The sequence below is a fragment of the Halichondria panicea genome, chromosome 3 (genome assembly GCF_963675165.1).
Source record: "Halichondria panicea chromosome 3, odHalPani1.1, whole genome shotgun sequence".
NCBI lineage: Eukaryota > Metazoa > Porifera > Demospongiae > Suberitida > Halichondriidae > Halichondria > Halichondria panicea.
Window position 1 is genome coordinate 4737046 of NC_087379.1, and position 17488 is coordinate 4754533.

The window sequence follows — 17488 nt, forward strand, 5'->3', positions numbered from 1 at the left end:
CTCAAGGCAGCTCCGCCCAGCTAACGTTGCATGGCTGCACACCCACCAGCTAAGTGGGTGTTAACTAGCCTCGATTCCAAGCCGCTTGAACAAGGCGGCCTGGTATACCTTGTATGCGCATGCGCGAAATAATTGACAACAATTTCATCATACAAATTGTAAAAAACCGGACAAAGTTACAAAAGGGAATAATACGTATGACAATGTGACCACAATGGCAGCTTTCAAAGACACTAATCAAAGTAGAATTATGCTGCAGCAGTGTTGCTTCTTCTAGCTCTGTTTATCAGTTTAAGAAAGCCTCCCAGACAGCTAGAGCTGCCAGCTAGGAAGAGTGGTGGACTCTTTAATACATCAGTAGATCTTGAGTGAATAACTTCCTGAGTGTCGAGTTAAAGCTTATTAAAAGCTTTCAGGAGTAATCATTAGCTTCTTTATCTTCAGCAATGACTTCTTGTCGAACATAAAGGCAAGATTTAGTAGCAGAACACTTGCTTGGTCTATATTACCACAGCCTCATCAGGGGACCCACAGGAACACATCATGCCTTTCCTATAACATCTGTAGCCTTACAGTGTAGGGTGTCGTTAAGTAGAGACTTGGCTTGATACAATAAAGGGCGTAAGAACTCAGTCATCTTTGCACAATACTTCTATGTAACGGACTGTAAAATCAGAATACAAATAGTATACGGTTTATTTTACTGACAGTATCCACAAATACACGGATTACCCCCTTTTTGGGGTAATGTACACGCATGCGCATACAAGGTATACCAGGCCGCCTTATTCAAGCGGCCTGGAATCGAGGCTAGGTGTTAACCAACCACTTGCAATACTGCAATCTGATTGGGCTGCACTCCTCAGTGCAGCAGTACAAATCCTATATAAGCGTGTCACCCGCCCCCCCCCCCCCCCCGTTGGGAACGGGTGCCGGGCTCCGCCCAGCTAGGCCAGACCCTTTTCAAGGTCTGGGTTAGCCTCGAATCCACGCCGATTACAATACGTATTTTAATCAGCGTGGATTTGAGGCTCGGTCTGGTCCGCGAGACTAACATGTATATCTTGGTAGCCATTAGCCTCGATCCCAGGCCGAGTTTTCGCTTTTATAACGGTTAGGCGAACAACTGGGCCTGGTACTAGTTGTCTGCGCATGCGTCAGTCGTTCCTGACGAATGGATATTCTCGTTCACTTTCGTGACATTTATATTCGTGTACTATCGTGTACTAGAAGTCAGTTCCCGTTTTATCATTATTGGAATCTATTGGAATGGCTCTTAGCTGAAGCTTCTCTCTTCTCTGAAGCTTATTCTGAAGACTGAACAACAAGGGAAGAGGTATAAAGCTTTGTCAAGCTTGTTAAGGTCAGATATTTTTGTGTGGGCCCTATGGCTATGCTATCAAGTCTTGTTCATGTTTGGCAAGATCTACCGGTACGTAGGTAGACTATAGTTTCATCATTAATATGGTGGATCAAGTGAAGAGTGTGAGCTAGAGAACTTGGTGCTGCCATCATCAGCTCGTCGACAATGACACTATAACCGAGAAATTTAATATGTATAGATCTACACGTATTTAGAATGTCTACTTCTCTGTACAGGAGCAATGGCTAATATCCAGCTATCCCAACAGTGCTCCTCTTGGCTATACTAATGGACGAGACTGGACAGTTTAAGGTAAGGGTTTAACCGTGTTTGGTTTCTTTAATATTGTCCTATACTTACAGGACTGGAGTATAACCTGCTCGTTCGAGCGTTGCTGGGTAGCTCAGAGGCATCAAGAGAATCTACGTTTTCTCAAGCAAAGTTTAACTGAGTTACGAGTTGGGGCCTAGAATCAGAGAAGTCCAGCAGCCTGCTAAATCGTTGAAACGTAATTTGAAGACATCTTGAAGTTGCCCTGGGTCACTGTAATCGTGCTGCAGCACAACTGGCAACTCCCCAGGCCCTTGTGAAGCAGCTCCCTATGTGCATATTTTGTGTGTACTCACTCTGTGCATTTTCTGTGTACAAATTTCGATTATTGATTTATTAAATATTAATAATTTTTTGCCAACCACAAATACAATGAAAATTTGACGCATGCGCAGACAACTAGTACCAGGCCTAGTTGTTCGCCTAACCGTTATAAAAGCGAAAACTCGGCCTGGGATCGAGGCTACCATTAGCCTCGATCCCAGGCCGAGTTTTCTAGTTGTTCGCCTAACCGTTATAAAAGCGAAAACTCGGCCTGGGATCGAGGCTAGGTAGCCCATAGGTATCTATGGGTAGCCATAGAATATCTATGCCACTTCATTGAGGGCGGCGATAAAATCAAGCTAATTTGGTGGTTGGGCTCAGATGCAACTAAAGTGATGGAACTCAGAGGAATCACTGATTGCTGTGTATATCGATTTCTCTGGATGGAACTGTTCCAGATTGTGCGATTGACCTGGAAAGGGTTAAGCTATAGGGCGTAAGCGCCCAAAATGATCAGCCCAACCCCGTTCACACGGAAGCATCTACGTCTGTCTCTCCTAGGGAGTCTACTCAGCTTGATAATTCAGAACATACTGACCCCAATCCAGGTACGCCACCTGAAGCTAGTCAGCAGGACTGACCATCAGCAAATTGCCAATTCAACCTTATAAATGTGCGCAGTCTTGTGAACAAATTAGTCAATTTTCAATCGTTTATTTACTCATCCCTTCCTGACATTATTGGTGTTACCGAGACCTGGCTGAACGATTCAATTATGAATAACGAAATATTGCCGTATGATTATTCCATCTATCGTAAGGACAGGGGGACTAGAGGAGGCGGAGTTCTACTTGCAATTCATAACTCAATTCCAACTAAGCTCATTGCCTCCCCCTCCAATCTAGAACTAATCGCCGTCGAATTAATCCAAATGAAATGTACTGTATGACTGTACTGTTTATCTTCCCCCTAATGTGGATCTTGATATTTTTACCAACACTCTATCATTTCTCATTCAATTGGCCAGGGAGTGTAATATCTTAATCATTGGAGACTTTAATCGCCCAGACATAAATTGGTCTCTACTCTCAGGTTCCACTATCATGTCTAATCTTTTCTGTGATTTTGTTTTCGATTGTGACCTCACCCAGTTAGTCACTGTGCCTACCCATAATAGGGGAAACTGTATTGATTTATAGTCCTGTCATCAACTCCAGAAGCCGTTGGCTTGTTGAGTGTCTCCCCCAATGCACTATTATGTTCAGATCATTACCTAATCTCATTTCAGTTCTCAGCCAATGCCAGGCCAACTACTCCTGTTGCTAAGTGCCGCTATGTTCTTGACTATTCGAAACTAGACTATGAATGCTTGATGGTCTATTTGCTTAACTATGATTTCTCTTTGTGTATGAATTGTACGGATGTTGAGGCAGTTTGGTGTAATCTCCAATCGATCATTAACAATGCTATAAGTCAATTCGCACCTCTGGTCAAGCTTAAGGCAAACAAGAATTATCCAAAGTGGTACAATTATACCACAAGGCATCTTATTCACCGTGTCCGCTCGTCCAGGAAGAAGGCCAGGCTTAATGGGTCTGTGTCAAACATATCTAAACTGGAGACTAACGAAAAAGAACTGTGTGATCATATGGAAATCTCAAAGTCAATATATGAAGCACAACTTGTTGAGGAGTTTGCCCACAATAACAGCAACAAAATCTACAAATACTATTCTGCACAACAACAGCCTACCTGTAGCAATGCATCTTAATTCTCACACTGCCACATCTGATGCAGATAAAGCTTCTCTCTTTAATGAGTATTTCGAATCCGTCTACTCCAAGCCCACTTCTAATGCCTCCCATACCCACACTCTCTGTTCAGGAACCTCTGTTCTGAATAATATTGCCCTCTCAGATACTAAAGTATACACAGCCCTCTCAAGTTTGGATCCCTTCAAAGCCTCAGGAACTGACTGTATAGGTCCTAGGATACTAAAAACATGTTCCCTTGCTCTTTACCCAGTGGTAGATCATCTGTTTAAAATGAGCCTGGCTAGCTGCAAGCTCCCAAAGGAGTGGAAATTACACTGTATTATCCCAATATTTAAGTCTGGGGACAAAAGCCTTATTTCAAACTACAGACTGATCTCCCTTCTATGCTCGATCTCTAAAGTTCTTGAAAGGATTGTGTATGATAAGGTGTTTGGGTTCATTGGCCAATCAATATCGAAATCTCAATATGGATTCCTGAGAGACCACTCATGTCTGCAACAATTATTGTCTTTTTTGTCATGCGTTGAAAAGTCCCTAGAAAGTAGATGCCAGCACGACACGATATATCTTGATTTCCAAAAAGCTTTTGATAGAGTACCCCATAAGGAACTTCTCTTCAAACTCCATGATCTGGGGATTACCGGCGCACTATGGAGATGGTTTAAAGAATACCTTACTTCTAGATGGCAAATGGTATCTATCAATGGTCACCACTCAACTCTCCTACCGGTATCTTCTGGAGTTCCGCAAGGAAGCATCCTTGGGCCTATGCTTTTCCTGGTTTATATCAATGATCTTCCTCTTTGGATTAACTTCTCTAATATTCATATCTTTGCAGATGATACCAAATGCTCTCATCAGATTAAATCAACCTCAGATACAATTGAACTACAATCGGACCTTGATATGCTGAATGATTGGAGCAACAAATGGAACCTCTCTTTTAATTCTCAAAAATGTGTGTTGTTGAAATTCTATAAAAACCCCTCACTCTTTATGAACTCATCTTACTTCCTTTCGGGGAGGCAGATCTCACCAAAGGAGAGTCACAGAGACCTGGGGATAATACTGCAACAGGATCTGGGCTGGCACAAGCATTATGACAGCATTTCTGCTAAGGCATACAGACAACTAGGTTTACTCCGCCGTACTTTCTCATCTTCCAACTCAGTATATACCAAGAAGAAGCTATACCTGTCACTGGTTCGCTCACAGCTGTTGTATTGCTCACAACTTTGAAGACCAATGCTAGTCAAAGATACTGAAGCTCTGGAGCGTATTCAGAAGAGAGCAACAAAGTTTATCCTAGGCAACTCTGATGGTGACTACAAGGAAAGACTAGTGAAGTTAAAGTTACTTCCTCTGATGTACTCCTTCTATGGAAAGGTATTAGAGTCAAAATTCCCAGCCTGTTTGTCCCAGTAAATGTCCCGGTGTTTGTCCCAGTAAACGTCCCGGTAAAGGTCCCGGTACACGTCCCGGTACGCCCTTTTCCTGTGGGCAAGGTCGACCAGCCTCCCAAATTTGGGGTGTGGTTGTCACAGCCCAGCAATTACTGCTGCATCCGATCCAGTTTTGTGCCCCGGCAAGTGTCCCGGTATGTGTCCCGGTAAGTGTCCCAGTATGTGCACCAGTAAGTGTCCCGGTATGTGTCCCGGTATGTGACCCGGCTATGGAAGGGTATTAGAGTCAAAATTCCCAGCCTTTTTGTCCCAGTAAATGTCCCGGTGTTTGTCCCAGTAAACGTCCCGGTAAATGTCCCAGTACGTGTCCCGGTACGCCTTTTTCCTGTGGGCGAGGTCGACCAGCCTCCCAAATTTGAGGTGTGGTCGTCACAGCCCAGCAATTACTGTTGCATCCGCTCCAGTTTCTTGCCCCGGCAAGTGTCCCGGTATGTGTCCCGGCAAGTGTCCCGGTATGTGTCCCGGCAAGTGCCCCGGCATGTGTCCCGGCAAGTGCCCCGGCATGTGTCCCGGCAAGTGCCCCGGCAAGTGTCCCAGTACAGTATTGCCATGAATAAATGCGGCGCAATCCCACGTGTGATTTTTGGGAGTGGTCACTAGGTGCTCTTTATTAAAAATCTAAAAGCAATGATGGCAAGAAGAAGTAGCAGGCGCCCTTCAACTTACAACGTTCAGTCTATTCTTGAAAGAGTTAGTTTAGTGATTAGTGATGTTCTGGCAGCTGTCAGGGATTCCTCTGTGGAGGAACAGTCACATGGTTTACACTTGCGTTTGTCTGAAGCTCAAAGACAAATTGAACCTCTGTCTGAGGTGATTGGATCACACATACACCAAGAAATTACAAGTTCTTTGTCTGAAATGTTATCTATTCTATCGAGGCTCAGAGACAGCAGAAACTACCCGTACAGATCAAGTACTGTACGTGAAGGTATGTTGTAGTAAACGTATGACCACGTGTACATGTTAATAAAATTATGATTCCCTTGTTAATACTGTGTACTGTACTATTTGTAGGACAGAGGGGCAGGCCTTCAGTCGTCATATCTCGTCACCAGCTGGAAACTTTACTTGGGTTAAACTTCACTGTTCCCCAAATGGCCGAGCTGTTAGGAGTATCTGTTTCAACTTTGACAAGAAGATTACGTAACTACGGACTAAGTGTAAGGCAGATGTACTCGGACATCACTGATACACAGCTGAATGAACTAGTGTCGAGGATAAACCATCAATTTCCAAGTGCTGGGTACAGAATCGGCTCAAGTTTGCTCCAAGGTATGGGACACAGAGTCCCTGAACGACGAGTCAGGGAGTCTATGCGACTTGTCGACCCAATATCAGTGGCGTACAGGCACAGTAGACGAGGTACTGTTGATCGACGCAGGTACAATGTACCATATCCTAATGCTATGTGGCATGTGGATGGAAACATGAGTTTGATACGCTGGGGGTTTGTAGTGCATGGTGCAGTGGATGGTTACAGTCGACTCATTACCTACCTACATTGCTCTACAAACAACTATGCAGAAACTGTTTTCAGTCAATTTATAACAGCTGGAGAACGATTTGGTTTCCCATCAAGAACGAGATCAGATATGGGTGGAGAGAATGTAGATTTAGCACACTTTATGGTATTGTTAAGAGGTGAAGGTCGTGGAAGTCATCTTACTGGTCGATCTATTCACAACCAAAGAATTGAACGCTTATGGCGAGATGTATTTGCAGATAGTTTGAGTTTGTTCTACCATCTTTTCTATTTTATGGAAAGCAGAGGAATACTAGACTGTGAAAACCCCGAACATTTGAATGCTTTACATTATGTGTATACACCTCGTATCAACGACAGCTTGCAAATGTTTTCTTCTGCTTGGAATATTCATCCTATAAGAACAGAACGAAATTTAACTCCAATGCAATTGTGGGTGACTGGAATGATGCAGAATTTTGGCTCTAATCATTTACCAATTCGTGAACTGTTGAGTCATGAATCTAATGAGCTTAATGACAGCACAGCATCTGAAAGTGAAAGTGAGAGTGAAGACTATTCACATAATTTGCATTCCACTGTTGATCCACTACAACATAGTGATGCCTGGGGTGTAGATTTGTATGTTGATGCACTGTCCGTTCTGTCTAGCTAGTTGATAAACATTTTGATGTTCAAGTCAATAATTATGTTAGTATAATTATGCTTAATATGTCAGTATGCTTCTTTAATCATCATTATGAACATAAGAGTGCCATGGGTAATGGATGGGCCATGATTGTTGCTAGACCATGCTTGCGCATGCGCACCGAAGCATAATTACTGTTATGAAAAACACATAATTATGCCTCGAGGCGTAGCCGCACGAGGGATACGGTAAAGCTGACTGTGTGTGTGTCTGTCTGTGTGTGTGTGTGTGTGTATTCCAGCTATAACTGCTCAACGGTTGCAATGCGACGAAAACTAACAGCTTCTATAGGCTTCTAGCCACGTTCTCTTGGATTTTGATTCGTGGATTAGCAAACTAAAGCTTCTTTCTCGAGTTATGGCTAGTTTGACTCACATTGAAGGCTGTTGCAGTCTCTTCAGAATCTTTCATAGCATCATCTGTCCGCACAAACTTTCTATTCAACATATGAGTTAGCCTTGCACTAAAGCGCTAGCTTTTTGTTAGCTACAAGACTCAGAAAATACCTGTTAAAACAGCTAGCTAGCAGTAGCCATTTGTGAAATTGATCTCTTTGGACACACCCTTTAATTATTCCTATGGATGTAATGCGCATGCGCGCTCATTCCCCAGATCCAGATCCTCCTGGCAGAATCACATTTTTCTTGAGGGCCTGGTAAGCCACAAAACACTACTATAGATAACAATATGCATGTACACAAGTCTTTTCTTCTTAAATATTATAATTATACACTGCATGAACTACAGATCCAATTTTCTTCTTTCTTGAGGTCCTGGTATTAAAGCCACATAATACAACAATAGATGCATGTAATAAGTCTTTTCTTCTCAGTGACTTTATATAGATAAGCTAACTTTATGAAATAATTATGCACTTCCGCTTATAATTAATTGAAAACAAAATCTTCTTCTTTGTTGCTTCCTAGATCCTTGAGGTCCTGGTATAAGCAGCCACAAAACACAACAATGATACCATAATTATACAATTGCAAGTCAGTTTTAGACAGATTATTTTATACACTTTTTCCTCTTCTATACTTTCTCTTCTATACTTTTGAGCGAAAGCAAATCATGGCGAGAGGCATTAGCACAGCGCCAGCTTGAACACTAGTTATAACATGAATGAACATGTTCTGAAAAACACATGAAATGAACAGGTAGATGAATGAAATGAACAGGTAGATGAATGAGCATATATATATATATATACATTGTAAGAGCATGGCAATGGCAACATGTCAATAATTAGTTACATGGCATCAAAGAACCAAGAAGCTGTGTTATTCAGGAGAGAGGAAAATTCGTTGGAAAATGTAGCATACGACTCATATGTGACAGGCAGATGAAGCACAGTTGAGCAAGTGTTTGACGTAGGCCTACGAGAAAAACCTGTGAGCTGGTTGAAATTGACTAGGATTTTCTTGTGAGAACACACAGAAAAACCTGTAACGAAGCTAAGAAAATGGGCAAGCATTTCAGGGGCAAGGGAATTAATGAAACGTCGAAGAAAATCAAAAGTTGCATCTTCTCGTAAGTTGGTAATGGTAGGCTCCTCAATCATCGCCAAAACACGAGGGACAGACGGCTGAAGAGCATCATACAAATGATCGACAACTTGTGGACTAAATCTCTTCCACACACTGGGGTGTGCATCCAACATTCCTCGTCTGATCTCACACAAAGCGTAGAAGGGCTTTGTTACAAGTACATGCCAAGCAGCTTGCTTAAGCAAAGAATTCAAAGTATCGACAGTAGGAATAGCAAAAACATTGAACCTACTTAACATAGGGGTTATAACGGTTTTCAGAGCCTCTTCGTTTGGAGCTTTTACTGCTTGCACTTCGAACGGGTCAATAAATCTTGAAAAAGACTTCCGGAGCTCTTCATCACAAATCACACTCTGTCCACAAATTATGATCTTTACTGAAACAATGGACAGATTAATCGGGAAATATCCAGTCATAACGTATCCATGAGAAATAAATCTCCCAATATGGTAGAAGGTCGACTGGTTATTTGGCAGTACTTGAGGCACATGGTCCAGGGCACCATCCATTAAAGCGCCATATTCGGTCCAAAAGCAGTTGCATAGCTCTCGTCTTAATCCACCACCGTCAACGCCACGCTCCATCAAAAACTTCACCTTCAATTCCATGTTGTGGAGGTTGGGATGACTGGAATACGCATTGATTACACTACTAACGACTTCGTGGCGATGTGTGTGCAGAAAGTGCACTCCATTGTCTAGTAAATGCGATCTCACACTTGCTCGTTGTTCATCAACGTTAGACAATCGACTGAAATGTACATACATGTAAAACAGCTATTATGGAAAATGTAATAGCCTTGCCTGTTGGTAGTGTCAACGTCAGTTAAATCAATCACCACACTTCCCATCTCCACCTCAACCTCCTACATAGAAGAAGATGATTTTTATTATTGGAAATATACTGAGTATATAATTTTTTATATACCCACATTTACTGGTGAATCTGCTCGCAGAAAAACAACACTCTCTAACCTCTCTCTATCTGTTTGAGTCAAGGGAGGGGTGGTAGGTAACTGGTTCAACTTCAACTTCAGTAACCTACACGTACAGAGCACAATAAAAAAAATTTGGCAAAGGCTAATCGTGATCATACTCTGTTTTCGCCAATGAGAACTATGAATGCCGAAAGTCCCAGCTGTGAGATGGGTCCAGTACCAGTAGTGGGAAGTTCAGTCGGAACAGGACCATCGCTGACAAGAACCCGAAATTGACGGGGATTGATTGATTCATGCGAACCAACAAAGGAGCGGATAGCCTAGTTTAAAAAAATCACAAAAAAGCATCAGGAAATTAATTTTAGGTGTGACGAGATACATGCACACAAAATTATTCACTACACTTACATTAATTGGATCAGACAATAAAAATTGCCTAGAATTTCTAGATCCATCAGGAAATCTGATTCTCGTGTGTAACACTCCCATCGTGCCAGGAGGAGGCTCAGCTGGAACTCTGTCCGCCAGATCTCTGCGAATTCTCCGATGCCACTATACACATGTGTACATGTACATAATTTTAAACAAATTTTAAACAACCACAATCATATTATGCATACCTCAACCACTCGTCTTTGTCTTTCAACAGACACCACTTGCTCAATTTTCTGATCCATTTCATCATCCTCAGTCATTTGACGGGATATCAACCTCTGTCGATCCTAAAAATTAATAATAATAATCACACACACAAAACACAGAATGAATACCTTTTCACGGTCAACACGCAAGCTAATGTCATAGGCCTGATCTTGCTCAGCAATTATTTCTCTGGACTGCAATTATTAATTTTCATGAAAACTAACCGTAACACAATAATTTACATTAGTCACTAAGTAACGAACACATCCAGAAACTCACAACCATCAAAGATTCTCTCTCCTGAGAAGGCGACCGCGATTGTTCCTCTTCTGTGTCCATTTCTCCTGTATCCATTTGCTCATAAAGGTGATCTAATCGCAAGAAATTAATCTAGTTAACAGTAATAGAGTATGTAATAGTTACTGCACCATAATTATAATCAGCCAGACTTCCTCTCACACCAGAAGAAGGCTCGGTGGCACTTCCACTTGCACTGGGAGGAGGCTCGGTCACACTTCCTCTCACACTGGGAGGAGGCTCAGTGGCAGTCTCACTGAGAGGCTCGACGGCACTTCCTCTCACACTGGGAGGAGGCTCGGTGGCAGTCTCACTGAGAGGCTCGACGGCACTTCCTCTCATACCACTTCCTCTCACACTGAGAGGAGGCTCGGTGGCAGTCTCACTGAGAGCACTTCCTCTCACACCACTTCCTCTCACACTGGGAGGAGGCTCAGTGGCAGTCTCACTGAGAGGCTCGGTGGCACTTTCAGTGCACACATACATATGGTCTGTAATTTCAGACATCCTAAGGCTTCTATTACATTTGTAGCAATCACGTCTGCTGGCTGGTGTGTAGGCCTATATTGTGAGTACAATATCCATAACTTTATAATAAAAACAAAAACCACAGAATGAGATTGATGTACAGTAAATCATACCTGAAGTTGTGATACACGTACTCCCACTAGAGTAGACAACGGGCGAATATATAAACGACCTTTTCTGCCCACAGCTTCCTTCAGCATTTTTACGGTGAAATATGGTTTGAAAGGTCTCACGGACTCCATCTCGGGAGAATAACTGGTATCATTTACGTGTAGGGGAACAATCACTTTGTTACCAAGGCCGGCTGCTCTACAAAACTGGTAGGGGATACCAGCCATCATTGGATACAGGCACAGTATCAAGAAATGTAGCTCTTCAGCATTAACAAAGTCTAATTCCAGTGGGTCCTCATCTCTCGTAAACCATAACGTTCCAAGGCCATCTCGACAAAGGTAGTCTAGCTCAATTTTACTTGGTACTTGATGTGTTGATGGTCCAGCTAGGCAACATGGTACAATTTTCCAGCATCCTGGAGCTTTCCTTTGCTTAGGAGCTCGAGCAGAATTCGATCGTCCCAAAAAAGGAAATCTGTCACTAAGCTCCCTGGGTCGACTTGAGTTACCTACAACACTTAAACCCCTTCTCACTGCCACATTCAATCTGTCTGAGGCAGATGACAGTCCGCTTGAAGGAAATCTTTTAGATCTAGCAGGTTCTGCAATGAAATCGTCATCCGATGAATCAGTAGCAGTAGCAGTAGTAGCACCTTCTGCAATTGATTGTAGAAGTCTAGAAGAGGCGAGACGCTTTCTTTTGGGTTTATTCAAACTCAGCATCCTACATGTAAACACAATTTATTCTTTATCTATAAGCTGCCACGAGGCAATCACTTCAGTGCGCATGCGCAGCGCAATATTATAAATCAGTGCTGTGTTATTCTGGGAAGTGCCATTTGCCGGGGCACATACCGGAACACTTGCCGGGACACATACCGGGACACTTGCCGGGGCACTTGCCGGGACACATACCGGGACACTTGCCGGGGCAAGAAACTGGAGCGGATGCAACAGTAATTGCTGGGCTGTGACGACCACACCTCAAATTTGGGAGGCTGGTCGACCTCGCCCACAGGAAAAAGGCGTACCGGGACATGTACTGGGACGTTTACCGGGACATTTACCGGGACAAACACTGGGACAAATACTGGGACAAAAGCTGGGAATTTTGACTCTAATACCCTTCCATACCCGGCATGTGTCCCGGCACATGTCCCAGTACCAGAATAAAAATTGCGACAAGTTAACTCATGGAATGCGCATGCGCAATGGAAGTGAATGCCTCGTGCCATAAAAGAGAGCCTTGTGGAGGCTAAGAAGATACGAAGAACCTAGCCTTGTGAGGCTACAAAAATGCAGCCTTGTGAGGGGCTAAGAAGACAAAGACTTGTGAGGCTAAGAAAACACTAAGAACCTAGCCATGTGAGGCTACAAAAATGCAGCCTTGTGAGGGGCTAAGAAGACCCAAACTTCTGATTTGATTTTACACATAAACTTATGACTGTTGTTTATGTTTTGTCTCAAGAGGATCGAGGGTTGTAGTGAGGCAGCTGCCTATTATACAAGACCACTCCCTTTTTAGTCATGTAAAACGGATAATTATACACAAAATATGAAGCCAGTGTTAAATTTAAAGTTAATAGATTGGAGTACAAAGGAGTATGAAACAGCACTTGAAATGGGTGGTATTAAAGTTGTTCTACTTGGTGTTCCTCTTCATAGAAGTTACTCCAGGACTTGCTGCACTAATCTATGTGTATAGATGTACGTCAGTGTCTTCACTTCTACTGTACTGTCACATACATCATACTGTACTGTCATGCACATACATCAAGACACTAATTATTATAAATTATATAATGCACACTAGGCTAATCACTCCCTAAACTCTAAAGTGTATTGCCTCGAATAAATACCGCATGAAGTTTTGCGTTTTATTCACTGGGACACATACCGGGACACTTACTGGGACACATACCGGGACACTTACTGGGACACATACCGGGACACTTACTGGGACACATACCAGGACACTTTCTGGGGCAAAGAACTGAAGCAGATGCAGCAGTAATTGCTGGGCTGTGACGACCACACCCTAAATTTGGGAGGCTGGGTCGACCTCGCCCACAGAAAAAAGGCATTACCGGGACGTGTGCCGGGACATTTACCGGGACAAACACCGGGACATTTACTGGGACAAAAGCTGGGAATTTTGACTCTAATACCCTTCCATATCCTTCGAGCTGGCAGAAATAATGTTCTTTGTTAACTCATTTAAAAACAAAACTAATCGCTTCTGCATTACTGATTTCGTCTCAATATCCTGTTCTAACACAAGGTCATCTGACAAGCTCACCCTCCGACACACCAGATCAAGCCACAATCAACACCGTCATTTCTATTTTAACCGTCTGCCCAGACTGTGGAACTGCCTACCGGCCATTGATATGTCACTATCATCTCAATGCATAAAGACACTGATCAAGCAATTTCTATGGTCCCACTTTGTAACTCATTTCGACCCCTACAACATATGTTCCTTTCATTTTCTCTGTCCCTGCAGTAGATGCTCCACAATGCATATGATTAGTGTTCATTTGTGAATCGCTTGTTCTCTATAATCTTTCTCACACGGCAATCTGACTAGTTTCAGATTAGCCTTCAGCTGTCCACTCACTATATTGTCCTGTTTTTTTTTTGTAATCACCTGTATGTATGCTGAGAAACCATAATTATTATTATTATTATTATAAAACAGGACATGAAAGTACACTTGTTTCAACAGATTAATTGTCAAAGATCGTTCACGTGTAAATCTAAAATCAACTATCACGGTGTTCATGATTTAGGGCCCCCTAGCCTCGAATCCAGGCCGATTAAAATACGTATTTTAATCGGCGTGGTCTCGAGGCTAGGGCCCCCTTAGAGTATGGGTCAATAATAGAGCTCAGCATCAAGAACCTGACTGTCAGTCTCACAGCAATCAGTGATTCTAGGAAATCGATGTACACAGCAATCAGTGATGCCATGCAGGTATATATATAATCGATGCGCCTGCAATAAGTGATTCCTAGAAATCGATCTGCAGTGATCTCAGGAATTTGACATTCCAGCCTCGATCCTCTGGCCTCCTGTGTACAGTCTATTGGAGTTGCATACTTTTCCTAATGAACTCTTGGCCATAACCATGCATGCATTCATAATTATACATTGATGTTCTAATCACAATAATCAGTTGTACCCTTTTATATGGTACGCTAAATTTCCAAGTCACTCATTAATACTAAATCTAGCAGCTGCCTAATTGTTTACTAAAAAAAGTTAATACTAAAACTTAATCTAGCAGCTGCCTAATCGCTTGTCTACAGTGCTGTTCTTGCTTCTTTTAGTTGTTTGAACACTTCGGGAAACTATTGTTCAATTTAACGCTCACACATGGACTACTTCCAAGTAAGTCAATCATCAGTGTGATTGGAGCAGTCGTTCCAGATGTAGCTATAGGGATGTTAATGGGGATGGGGATTGCCAACCAACTTGGTTTACACGATGCACCAGCAAACACTTCGACACAAAATTGTTTTGTTGCTGCATGAGGAAACATTAAATTCTATTATACATGTGCACTTCACATACCGCATTGCTTACATGCATGCATAACAAAAAGTTCACTTACTTTCATCAACACAAACATCAATGTCAGCCTGGACTGTGCCTGTTGGAACTTCGACTTTCACTTGTGTGCAGCCTGACGATATTCCACAGTTGATCGTAACCTTTAGAGTGTTTGCAGGAACCCAGAATAGTGATGCCTGCAGAACACTGTTTACAATTTGTCCAGGATTACCACAATCCTCGATAGTTACGGGGCCGGAATTTTGAGCAATGCTTGCTCTATCCCTTCCTCTAGGGATAGCAATTGATTCTTTGGCTTCATTGGACAAATCTTCTGCAAGAGCTTGCATTATCAGTGCTTGGGCTAGGGCTTCATTGTTGTTTCCGCTCCTCTGAATCACCTTCGCTACATCCATCATAGATGATGCAGGTAATCCATTCACCATTTCTTGAGAGCATAAAATTATTGACACCAGGAGGAAAGCAATTATCTTCATTCTTGCTGTGCTGTTGATACGAATTGGTTCTTTGGTTGTTCACGAGCTGCATATACTGCTCTCTGTTTTCAGTTCATTTATATACAGCCTGTTGCCCTTGGTGTACATGCAGTGTGCATCATTATTTCAAAGGTTTAAACAGGATATGCATATACACATTTCAGTGATCGTAATAAATTTTTCCAGAAAGTGTTGACCTATAACAGGTATAGCACATTCCAATGGTGAGAGTGTTGACCTACATTCCAATGGTGAGACGATATTACTTAATGACTTAGTGGAAATATTGGTTTAGCAAACACATGCAGCGTGCATCAGGTGGTCTCAGTAATCTGAGACTACGCAATGATGATGAACGCCTACACAGATAGTTATGTAAGCAGACTATAGCTGTAAATTCATGCAATGCCATACGCATGCGTGCATGCATGCTCAATATAAAAGTGTGTATGTTCATTTGATGTATTCTGCAGGTATATACTGAGCATGCAGGTTCACCAGCCGAGGACTTTGCTCTCTCATTTCTGGTGTGCCTGTAAGACACAACAAGATTAACATTTCTTGCTCTAACCCCTACACAGAAAGTTATGTAAACAGAAGGGATCACAACACCTGCATTGCTTGGAATGAGGTCTGCCCATACTGGGCCATGACATACAATGTCTTGCAATTAATTATACTGAGCTCAACATGCAGGACTTTGCTTTTATTTCTGGTGTCACTGTGCTTGGACTGCATGGTATAGGACACCACATGATTAACATCTCTTGCAGGCTTCTTAGATCTAATAAATATGCTCTTAAAAGGAAATGTTAGCAATTAGGGGCCACAGCATGATTAAGATAAAAAAAACAATCATGCATGCACCAGGACTTTGCTCTCTCACTGCCTGTATAAGACACCACAAGATTAACATTTCTTGCAGCAACGTTTAAATTATATGGGTCTCACTGATTACAAAAAGCAAGTGAATGAAAGGAGCCTTGTATATACAGTGAAGGTGTAAAATATTTAACACTGCACCGTATACAGCATGGAATAGAATGTATTATACGTTGTACGTTGAACAGCTCGGATGTCTCCAATGATGGACAAAGAACAACACATTCTTCAACATGAAATTGCAGTGAGGTGAATCAATGCATCATGCATGTATAATAGCATGCATGCACTAGCTGTTCATGCATGCATGGAGTTGTTGGCGAATTACAGTTTTGGCATCAATACATTAATGACTTAGTGGAAGTGGTTTTACGAACATACAGGTGGCCTAGGCAGAGTAATCTGAGACAAATGGATTAATAACTCCTATACACAGAAAATTATGTAAACAGAAGGGATCACAACACCTGCATTGCTGGGAATGATACTGGGCCATATAATTATTAGAAATATAATTATTGAGAACTTTGCTCTCATTTCTGGTGTGCCTGTATGGAGCAGGCCCCTCGGGCATTATGTCATCCAGTGCAATATTTGGCAATAACTAACTTGTTGCCCAATAACGTCAAACTCTTCTGATTGGTCAAATTTTTCTCTATAAATTTGAATGACATGTAGTTTTGCTGAATTCCATATAGTAAATAATTAGTTTTGCTTCCGACAACTGGGAAGTAGCCGGCCTATAAAACGGACCAATTGAGTTATTGGGTGGGATGGTGAATGTAAGTAAAAATAAGATTTCATCCACTGCATTTACACACAATACAACATGCCACATATTGCACTGCTATATACATGGTTGCTATAATTATGGTAGTGATGCAACATGCCATATACAGAGCACTGGGTTGCTTTGATCTGCCCACTCACTGGGCAACAAATGGAGTTGTGGGCGGAATTACGCACTGGTTCATCTTCATCTTTTTCAGATTTCACAGATTTCACCCTCTATAACCTGTGTGACACGTAACAACAGATCCACAGTATAGAACAGCTCTATATAATGGGAACCCCAGTTAAATGTTGTAGTCAAGCAGGTTCACAATGATTTAGTCTAGGATGAT

The 17488-nt window shown here is 42.2% G+C and overlaps 2 protein-coding genes and 1 long non-coding RNA gene across 4 annotated transcripts; 1 reads left to right on the forward strand and 2 right to left on the reverse strand.

Annotated features, from left to right (window-relative positions):
- The first annotated feature begins 5453 nt into the window (after window positions 1-5453).
- LOC135333526 (uncharacterized) lies at window positions 5454-7415 on the forward strand. Its single transcript, XM_064528501.1, has 2 exons — window positions 5454-6123; window positions 6210-7415. Exons 1-2 carry the CDS (start codon window positions 5823-5825, stop codon window positions 7331-7333), a joined length of 1425 nt encoding a protein of 474 aa, XP_064384571.1. The 5' UTR covers window positions 5454-5822; the 3' UTR covers window positions 7334-7415.
- A 2167-nt stretch (window positions 7416-9582) lies between these two features.
- On the reverse strand, window positions 9583-12557 carry LOC135333525 (uncharacterized). 2 transcript variants are annotated; one of them, XM_064528499.1, is made up of 10 exons: window positions 11431-12557; window positions 10921-11350; window positions 10772-10863; window positions 10621-10686; window positions 10471-10572; window positions 10259-10402; window positions 10009-10170; window positions 9845-9953; window positions 9717-9778; window positions 9583-9663 (listed from the first exon to the last, which is right to left on the reverse strand). In XM_064528499.1, exons 1-8 carry the CDS (start codon window positions 12151-12153, stop codon window positions 9894-9896), a joined length of 1779 nt encoding a protein of 592 aa, XP_064384569.1. In that variant the 5' UTR covers window positions 12154-12557; the 3' UTR covers window positions 9583-9663; window positions 9717-9778; window positions 9845-9893. The 2 variants fall into 2 exon arrangements, with proteins under 2 accessions (XP_064384569.1, XP_064384570.1); XM_064528500.1 differs by having other exon boundaries at window positions 9588-9663; window positions 9888-9953.
- Window positions 12558-14541: 1984 nt separating this feature from the next.
- On the reverse strand, window positions 14542-16422 carry LOC135333527 (uncharacterized). Its single transcript, XR_010393948.1, has 2 exons — window positions 15047-16422; window positions 14542-14958 (listed from the first exon to the last, which is right to left on the reverse strand). It is a non-coding gene; the product is annotated as an uncharacterized LOC135333527 (long non-coding RNA).
- Window positions 16423-17488: the final 1066 nt, after the last annotated feature.

What these genes read in the sequence shown, in the direction of transcription:
- LOC135333526 (XM_064528501.1), top strand. Translation starts at nt 5,823, where the DNA reads ATGATGGCAAGAAGAAGTAGCAGGCGCCCTTCAACTTACAACGTTCAG. An exon ending in ATCAAGTACTGTACGTGAAG is followed by an intron (nt 6,124 to 6,209) that starts GTATGTTGTAGT and finishes TACTATTTGTAG; the next exon opens with GACAGAGGGGCAGGCCTTCA.
- LOC135333525 (XM_064528499.1), bottom strand. Translation starts at nt 12,153, where the DNA reads ATGCTGAGTTTGAATAAACCCAAAAGAAAGCGTCTCGCCTCTTCTAGA. An exon ending in TCTGGCTGATTATAATTATG is followed by an intron (nt 10,864 to 10,920) that starts GTGCAGTAACTA and finishes TCTTGCGATTAG; the next exon opens with ATCACCTTTATGAGCAAATG. An exon ending in AGAGAGAATCTTTGATGGTT is followed by an intron (nt 10,687 to 10,771) that starts GTGAGTTTCTGG and finishes TAATAATTGCAG; the next exon opens with TCCAGAGAAATAATTGCTGA.